The following is a 9,525-nucleotide window of genomic DNA, read 5'->3' as shown; positions in this document are numbered from 1 at the left end:
ATCGTCTGTCCTCGGTTGTAACACTCACTACCGAGTTCCAAACTGCCTCTGGAGGCAACTTCAACACAATAACTGTTTGTCGGGAGCTTCATGAGATGGGTTTCCATGGCTGAGCAGCCGCACACAAGCCTAAGATCACCATGCACAATGCCAAGTGTCGGCTGGAGTGGTGTAAAGCTCGCCGCCATTGGACTCTAGAGCAGTGGAAACACTTTCTCTGGAGGGATGAATCACGCTTTCAATATCTGTCAGTCTGGCGGATGAATCTGGATTTGGCGAATGCCAGGAGAACAAGATGTATTTAAAAAATATATTTTTGTGTTTGGGTGAATTTACTTCTGTCAGATGCTTTTCATTAAGTTTTTGCACTGAAGACCATTTTGTGTTTGGTAGTTAGATGGTAAGAAACACACTGCAAAAGGTTTGGACTTCTGTTTTATAGCCAGAGGAGGAGTCTGAGTTGTACACTACATGACCAAAAGTATGTGGACACCTGCTCATCCAATATCTCATTCCAATATCATGGGCTTTAATATGGAGTTGGTCCTCCTCTTTGCTGCTATAACCATTCAGCCACAAGAGCATTAGTGAGGCCGGGCGCTGATATTGGGTGATTAGGTCTGGCTCGCAGTTGGCGTTCCAATTCATCCCAAAGGTGTTCGATGGGGTTGAGGTAAGGGCTCTGTGCAGGCCAGTCAAGTTCTTCCACATCCATCGCAGTGCTAACTGCGCCACCAGAGTCTCTGGGTTCGCGCCCAGGCTCTGTCACAGCCGGCCGCGACCGGGAGGTCCGTGGGGCGACGCACAATTGGCATAGCGTCGTCCGGGGTAGGGAGGGTTTGGCCGGTAGGGATATCCTTGTCTCATCACGCTCCAGCGACTCCTGTGGCGGGCTGGGCGCAGTGCGCGCTAACCAAGAGGGCCAGGTACACGGTGTTTCCTCCGACACATTGGTGCGGCTGGCTTCCGGGTTGGAGGCGCACTGTGTTAAAGAAGCAGTACGGCTGGTTGGGTTGTGCTTCGGAGGACGCATGGCTTTCGACCTTCGTCTCTCCCGAGCCCGTACGGGAGTTGTAGCGATGAGACAAGGTAGTAATTACTAGCGATTGGATACCACGAAAATTGGGGAGAAAATGGAATAAAAAAATAAAATAAAAAAAAGTTCTTCCACATCGATCTCAACAAACCATTTCTGCATGGACCTCGCATTGTGTACAAGGGCATTATCATGCTGAAACAGTAACAGGCCTTCCCCAAACTGTTGCCACAAAGTTGGAAGCACAAAATCGTCTAGAATGTCATTCTATGCTGTAGCGTTAAGATTTCCCTTCACTGGAACTAAGAGGCCCGAACCACGAAAAACAGCCCCAGACCATTATTCCTCCTCCACCAAATGTTCTCCTGGCATTCGCCAAATCCAGATTCATCCGCCAGACTGCCAGATGGTGAAGCATGATTCATGGAATTTGGGAGAAATGTTGTCAGTATTTTATAGAATAAAACAAAATAGTTCCTTTTACCCAAACACATACCAATAAATAGTACAACTAGAGAAACCGATAATTTTGCAATGGTCTCATATTTTTCCAGAGCTGTATGTGTTGCCACCCTAGGGTCACACACCACTCATTAAGTACATTTCGAATTTTGTATTAAATTGTTCATGATTATTGTTTGACCATGCTTGTCACTTATGAACATTTTGGCATAGTTCTGTTATAATCTCCACCCGGCACAGCCAGAAGAGGACTGGCCACCCCTCATAGCCTGGTTCCTCTCTAGGTTTCTTCCTAGGTTTTGGCCTTTCTAGGGAGTTTTTCCTAGCCACCGTGCTTCTACACCTGCATTCTAGCTGTTTGGGGTTTTAGGCTGGGTTTCTGTACAGCACTTCGAGATATTATCTGATGTACGAAGGGCTATATAAAATAAAATTGATTGATTGATTGTATTATTCAAAAACATAAAATACTGTCACATTTGAAAAATACCATATATGATATTTTGGACATAAATTCAAGAATTATATTTGATTACAGAGACGCAGAAGAAGGAGTAAAGGAGAAGAAGAAGTGAAGAGTCGGTTTAAAGTTGTAATAAACACATTATTAAAGGAGCCTGACTTCTGTGTTTCATGATGACACCAGATTACAGTTAGGGTTAGGGCCATACATAAACCGGCTAATAGAAGGCGTAGTGAGGGACCATTTGCTGTGGTTGATGTACGTAAACTGGCCAGTAGATGGCGATAGTATTGTTTTAGTGAGGAGTGACTGCTTTCCTTTTGACCCCCACTCGCGCATACTCCGGTCGCCATATTGGGCTGCAACTACCCCCTTCTCTCTCACCTGGCTAATCTTAAAACTATATATTTTTTAAAACAGAAGACATCACAACTCTTCTCACCTTGATAAAGCCTTGTTTCAGGAGAGCAGAGTGTACACATCCCGGTACCTCTGCAGGAAGCGACAGAGACCCATTTGAGTTCTGTATGGTCCATTTCCTGTTCAGGCTGAGATGGTGCTGCTCTTCTCTGGATACATTGTATCCGAAAAGGACGTGAAAACTCCCGACGTAATAAAGGACAACAAGAACGCTTCCGCTTTTTCTAAACGCGCTCATTGTTGTGGCTTCTGCAGGAATTTTTGCCAGATAAAAGTATCTGGTCAGGTTTCGAACATTTAATAACAACCAAATGATTTATTAACATGTAATACTGCATTCAAGACAAGGAAAACTTAAAAGATGAAGAAAAAATGAACGTTAAACATCAAACACTGATTATAAACGTTGTAAAAACGCTGTGTTCTTCAGTGCAAACGGCTTCTTCCTTGTTGTTAAAAATCATGTGACCATACATATCAGCTGATCCAGTGCACATCACGTGGCAACATCTTCTTCTATGGTATATTGGCGATCGTGCATTCTGCCACCTACTGTGCGGGATGGATTCCCAAAATAGAACAAAATACCCACAAAAAACGACCAAACTACCAAAAATACATATATAAACTAAATCAAACAATGTTTCTGTAAAAAAAAACAAAAAATAAACAGATCTGATCCCTACATAGGCTCAAGGGGTCTCCCGGCGCCAGTACCCCTTGCAAGTCTTCAGATGTAAAATCCATAAATCCCAAAAACGTTTCTGCCGCAGCCACAATAATATCCAGTTTCTTTTATTTCTTTGAGACTTGTGCCGTACAGTTTATAACTGTGGCAATGACATTTACTCTGTACCGTAACACCCTGTATATAGCCTCCACATTGACTCTGTACCGTAACACCCTGTATATAGCCTCCACATTGACTCTGTACCGTAACACCCTGTATATAGCCTCCACATTGACTCTGTACCATAACACCCTGTATATAGCCTCCACATTGACTCTGTACCGTAACACCCTGTATATAGTCTCCACATTGACTCTGTACCGTAACACCCTGTATATAGCCTCCACATTGACTCTGTAACATAACACCCTGTATATAGCCTCACTACTATTATGTTACTGCTGCTCTTTAGGTAAGGGAGGGGTTACCAATGAATCCCATAAGGGAGGGGTTACCAATTAATCCCAAAAGGGAGGGGTTACCAATTAATCCCACAAGGGAGGGGTTATCAATTAATCCCATAAGGGAGGGGTTACCAATTAATCCCATAAGGGAGGGGTTACCAATTAATCCCATAAGGGAAGGGTTACCAATTAATCCCATAAGGGAGGGGTTACCAATTAATCCCAAAAGGGAGGGGTTACCAATTAATCCCACAAGGGAGGGGTTATCAATTAATCCCATAAGGGAGGGGTTACCAATTAATCCCACAAGGGAGTGGTTACCAATTAATCCCACAAGGGAGGGGTTACCAATTAATCCCATAAGGGAAGGGTTACCAATTAATCCCACAAGGGAGGGGTTACAAATTAATCCCATAAGGGAGGGGTTACCAATTAATCCCATAAGGGAGGGGTTACCAATTAATCCCATAAGGGAGGGGTTACCAATTAATCCCAAAAGGGAGGGGTTACCAATTAATCCCACAAGGAAGGGGTTATCAATTAATCCCATAAGGGAGGGGTTACCAATTAATCCCATAAGGGAGGGGTTACCAATTAATCCCATAAGGGAGGGGTTACCAATTAATCCCAAAAGGGAGGGGTTACCAATTAATCCCACAAGGGAGGGGTTATCAATTAATCCCATAAGGGAGGGGTTACCAATTAATCCCACAAGGGAGGGGTTACCAATTAATCCCACAAGGGAGGGGTTACCAATTAATCCCATAAGGGAAGGGTTACCAATTAATCCCACAAGGGAGGGGTTACAAATTAATCCCATAAGGGAGGGGTTACCAATTAATCCCATAAGGGAGGGGTTACCAATTAATCCCATAAGGGAGGGGTTACCAATTAATCCCAAAAGGGAGGGGTTACCAATTAATCCCACAAGGGAGGGGTTATCAATTAATCCCATAAGGGAGGGGTTACCAATTAATCCCATAAGGGAGGGGTTACCAATTAATCCCATAAGGGAGGGGTTACCAATTAATCCCAAAAGGGAGGGGTTACCAATTAATCCCACAAGGGAGGGGTTATCAATTAATCCCATAAGGGAGGGGTTACCAATTAATCCCACAAGGGAGGGGTTACAAATTAATCCCATAAGGGAGGGGTTACCAATTAATCCCATAAGGGAGGGGTTACCAATTAATCCCATAAGGGAGGGGTTACCAATTAATCCCAAAAGGGAGGGGTTACCAATTAATCCCACAAGGGAGGGGTTATCAATTAATCCCATAAGGGAAGGGTTACCAATTAATCCCATAAGGGAGGGGTTACCAATTAATCCCACAAGGGAGGGGTTACCAATTAATCCCATAAGGGAGCGGTTGCCAAATTGTCGACTTGACCCCCCCCCCCCCCCCCATGGCCTCCCTGTATGTGAAGGACACTTCTACCTCCGCCAAGAGGTCTGAACCTTTATTGCACAGAATCTGGATCTACCCTTTTAAATCACATTATAAACCCAACAGATCAAAACACAGGTATGAAGAACATTTACAGCAGCCAACAAAAATTGATAAGAACCTAGAAAGTATTTTTGATTTAACTTTATTGATGGGAAATCAACAACAAAAAAGGCGACAGAGGCACCAGTAGATAGTTGAACCGATAGCTCTGCGTCACGTCTCAGAGCTACAATACAGTGTTTAGGTAGGTGACCTAACTATAAGCTCTCAACTTCTAAAATCAAAGATAGAAAGCTTTCATTTAATAATTTCCCCTCCCCCATTTGCCCACCCCTGCAACGTGATTCCACTTCATATGAATAATATCCAACCTATTCCTATAACATGCATAAAATACATTACATTTCTTATTTTTTTTGGCTGACTGGATGTTGACATACCCGCAGCATTTGTTTGTCTGTTCACACATTTGGTTACGAGGTGGTAAATATTCTCTCAGGCCATGGGTCGCTAACAATATTAAAACGCATAACACTGCTGCCACTGAAATGGCATTGAATTCTTGATAAAAATGCACTACTTTAGACCGGGATCCACAGGGATATTCCCCCGGTAGACCGGGATCCACAGGGATATTCCCCCGGTAGACCGGGATATTCCCCCAGTAGACCGGGATCCACAGGGATATTCCCCCTGGTAGACCGGGATATTCCCCCTGGTAGACCGGGATATTCCCCCTGGTAGACCGGGATATTCCCCCTGGTAGACCGGGATATTCCCCCTGGTAGACCGGGATCCACAGGGATATTCCCCCGGTAGACCGGGATATTCCCCCTGGTAGACCAGGATCCACAGGGATATTCAGGAGCCACAGGGATATTCCCCCTGGTAGACCGGGATCCACAGGGATATTCCCCCGGTAGACCGGGATATTCCCCCTGGTAGACCAGGATCCACAGGGATACTCCCATAGAAGAACCCTGGTTAAAAGTAGTGCACAACATAGGGGAATAGAGTTCCATTTCAGACACAGCCGACGACATCACACACCAGTCGGCGTATCCTGAAGAGACACGTCTGTCCGGTTCGGTCAGGTGTCTTCCAAGGTCCTCAGAACAACATGGATGGAAGGCAGACTAGTAGTTTAGTCTGATCGTATACGGCCGACTGGCCTCTTAGTTGTTGTCGCATGCTCAACATGAAGAGTTCAGAACCCATGAAAAGACTTACATTAAAATGTTTGGTGTTTTTTTTCCCTCCACTTAAATGAAACGTCGACCGTCCGAGCAACAAACACCATCTTTTTAATAGCACATGAATGAAGGAGTGAAAAATGGGGGCAAAATGAGTCTAATTCAAATAACAAAAATGAACAAAATAATGAAAACCAGCAATTGAAGTTGACTCCAGCTACAATGACGTTCTCCATCCGATGATCCGCGAGACCAGTCATCACATGGCGTATTTCTGCGTCCATTCTCTTGCTATTCTGCTGTATCTGTATGAGGGAAAACAAACATAAACAATAGATCCAGCTTCCCAAACGGCACCGTATCGACTGCACTACTTCTGACCAAAGCCCTACTAGAGTACCGTCCCTACGGACCCCGGTCTGCCAGGGTACCGTCCCTACTAGAGTACAGTCTCTACGGACCCCGGTCTGCCAGGGAACGTCCCTACGGACCCCGGTACCGTCCCCACGGACCCCGGTCTGCCAGGGTACCGTCCCTACGGACCCCGGTCTGCCAGCCGGTCTGCCAGGGTACCGTCCCCACGGACCCCGGTCTGCCAGGGTACCGTCCCCACGGACCCCGGTCTGCCAGGGTACCGTCCCCGCGGACCCCGGTCTGCCAGGGTAACGTCCCCGCGGACCCCGGTCTGCCAGGGTAACGTCCCCGCGGACCCCGGTCTGCCAGGGGAACGTCCCCGCGGACCCCGGTCTGCCAGGGGAACGTCCCCACGGACCCCGGTCTGCCAGGGGAACGTCCCCACGGACCCCGGTCTGCCAGGGGAACGTCCCCACGGACCCCGGTCTGCCAGGGGAACGTCCCCACGGACCCCGGTCTGCCAGGGGAACGTCCCCACGGACCCCGGTCTGCCAGGGGAACGTCCCCACGGACCCCGGTCTGCCAGGGGAACGTCCCTACGGACCCCGGTCTGCCAGGGGAACGTCCCCACGGACCCCGGTCTGCCAGGGGAACGTCCCTACGGACCCCGGTCTGCCAGGGGAACGTCCCTACGGACCCCGGTCTGCCAGGGGAACGTCCCTACGTCCCTGACCGAGTCTGTAATACCTACATGTTTCAAGCAGAACACCATAGTGCCTGCGCACAAGGCATCAAGGTAATCTGCCTATATGAGGCATCATTACAGAACCTGGTATTGCATATTAGCTTGACTAACCTGTACCCCCTGTACATATTACCTCGACTAACCTGTACATATTACCTTGACTAACCTGTACATATTACCTCGACTAACCTGTACATATTACCTCGACTAACCTGTACATATTACCTCGACTAACCTGTACATATTACCTCGACTAACCTGTACATATTACCTCGACTAACCTGTACATATTACCTCGACTAACCTGTACATATTACCTCGACTAACCTGTACATATTACCTCGACTAACCTGTACATATTACCTCGACTAACCTGTACATATTACCTCGACTAACCTGTACATATTACCTCGACTAACCTGTACATATTACCTCGACTAACCTGTACATATTACCTCGACTAACCTGTACATATTACCTCGACTAACCTGTACCCCCTGTACATATTACCTCGACTAACCTGTACATATTACCTTGACTAACCTGTACATATTACCTTGACTAACCTGTACATATTACCTTGACTAACCTGTACATATTACCTTGACTAACCTGTACAAATTACCTTGACTAACCTGTACAAATTACCTTGACTAACCTGTACAAATTACCTTGACTAACCTGTACCCCCTGTACATATTACCTCGACTAACCTGTACCCCCTGTACATATTACCTTGACTAACCTGTACAAATTACCTTGACTAACCTGTACAAATTACCTTGACTAACCTGTACAAATTACATTGACTAACCTGTACATATTACCTTGACTAACCTGTACCCCCTGTACAAATTACCTTGACTAACCTGTACATATTACCTTGACTAACCTGTACCCCCTGTACATATTACCTCGACTAACCTGTACCCCCTGTACATATTACCTTGACTAACCTGTACCTCCTGTACATATTACCTTCACTAACCTGTACCTCCTGTACATATTACCTCGACTAACCTGTACATATTACCTTGACTAACCTGTACATATTACCTTGACTAACCTGTACCACCTGTACATATTACCTCGACTAACCTGTACATATTACCTCGACTAACCAGTACCCCCTGTACAAATTACCTCGACTAACCTGTACCCCTGTACATATTACCTTCACTAACCTGTACCCCTGTACATATTACCTTCACTAACCTGTACCCCCTGTACATATTACCTTCACTAACCTGTACCCCCTGTACATATTACCTTCACTAACCTGTACCCCTGTACATATTACCTTCACTAACCTGTACCCCTGTAGATATTACCTCGACTAACCTGTACATATTACCTCGACTAACCTGTACATATTACCTTCACTAACCTGTACCTCCTGTACATATTACCTCGACTAACCTGTACATATTACCTCGACTAACCTGTACATATTACCTCGACTAACCTGTACATATTACCTCGACTAACCTGTACCCCCTGTACATATTACCTTGACTAACCTGTACATATTACCTCGACTAACCTGTACATATTACCTTGACTAACCTGTACCTCCTGTACATATTACCTCGACTAACCTGTACCTCCTGTACATATTACCTTGACTAACCTGTACCTCCTGTACATATTACCTTGACTAACCTGTACCCCCTGTACATATTACCTTGACTAACCTGTACATATTACCTCGACTAACCTGTACATATTACCTCGACTAACCTGTACCTCCTGTACATATTACCTTGACTAACCTGTACCTCCTGTACATATTACCTTGACTAACCTGTACATATTACCTCGACTAACCTGTACATATTACCTCGACTAACCTGTACATATTACCTCGACTAACCTGTACATATTACCTCGACTAACCTGTACATATTACCTCGACTAACCTGTACATATTACCTCGACTAACCTGTACATATTACCTCGACTAACCTGTACATATTACCTCGACTAACCTGTACATATTACCTCGACTAACCTGTACATATTACCTCGACTAACCTGTACATATTACCTCGACTAACCTGTACATATTACCTCGACTAACCTGTACATATTACCTCGACTAACCTGTACATATTACCTCGACTAACCTGTACCCCTGTACATATTACCTCGACTAACCTGTACCTCCTGTACATATTACCTCGACTAACCTGTACATATTACCTTGACTAACCTGTACATATTACCTTGACTAACCTGTACCCCCTGTACAAATTACCTTGACTAAC

General features: G+C 45.4%; 2 protein-coding genes and 1 long non-coding RNA gene across 6 annotated transcripts in view; all 3 read right to left on the bottom strand.

The window, feature by feature from the left end:
- manba (mannosidase, beta A, lysosomal) overlaps nt 1-2,845 on the bottom strand; it is a 62,608-nt gene extending 59,763 nt beyond the window's left edge. Inside the window, exon 1 of one of the 3 annotated variants that reach the window (XM_055911077.1) lies at nt 2,404-2,845. In XM_055911077.1, coding sequence (XP_055767052.1) covers nt 2,404-2,619 — 216 coding nt within the window. In that variant the 5' untranslated portion in view covers nt 2,620-2,845. The remainder of the gene's footprint in view (nt 1-2,403) is intronic. The other 2 variants (XM_055911078.1, XM_055911079.1) reach the window with 2 other exon arrangements.
- Nucleotides 2,846-5,092: 2,247 nt separating this feature from the next.
- LOC129842517 (ubiquitin-conjugating enzyme E2 D2-like) overlaps nt 5,093-9,525 on the bottom strand; it is a 39,565-nt gene continuing 35,132 nt past the window's right edge. Inside the window, exon 7 of the mRNA XM_055911095.1 lies at nt 5,093-6,464. Coding sequence (XP_055767070.1) covers nt 6,419-6,464 — 46 coding nt within the window. The 3' untranslated portion in view covers nt 5,093-6,418. The remainder of the gene's footprint in view (nt 6,465-9,525) is intronic.
- Nucleotides 6,471-9,167, bottom strand: LOC129842518 (uncharacterized). Of its 2 annotated transcripts, none has more exons than XR_008757612.1 (3): nt 8,668-9,167; nt 8,262-8,369; nt 6,471-8,220 (listed from the first exon to the last, which is right to left on the bottom strand). It is a non-coding gene; the product is annotated as an uncharacterized LOC129842518 (long non-coding RNA). The 2 variants fall into 2 exon arrangements; XR_008757611.1 differs by having other exon boundaries at nt 6,471-8,369; nt 8,668-8,830; nt 8,872-9,167.

Source organism: Salvelinus fontinalis, unplaced genomic scaffold (genome assembly GCF_029448725.1).
Source record: "Salvelinus fontinalis isolate EN_2023a unplaced genomic scaffold, ASM2944872v1 scaffold_0045, whole genome shotgun sequence".
Taxonomy (NCBI): Eukaryota; Metazoa; Chordata; class Actinopteri; order Salmoniformes; family Salmonidae; genus Salvelinus; species Salvelinus fontinalis.
This window is presented reverse-complemented; position numbering and strand designations above follow the sequence as displayed.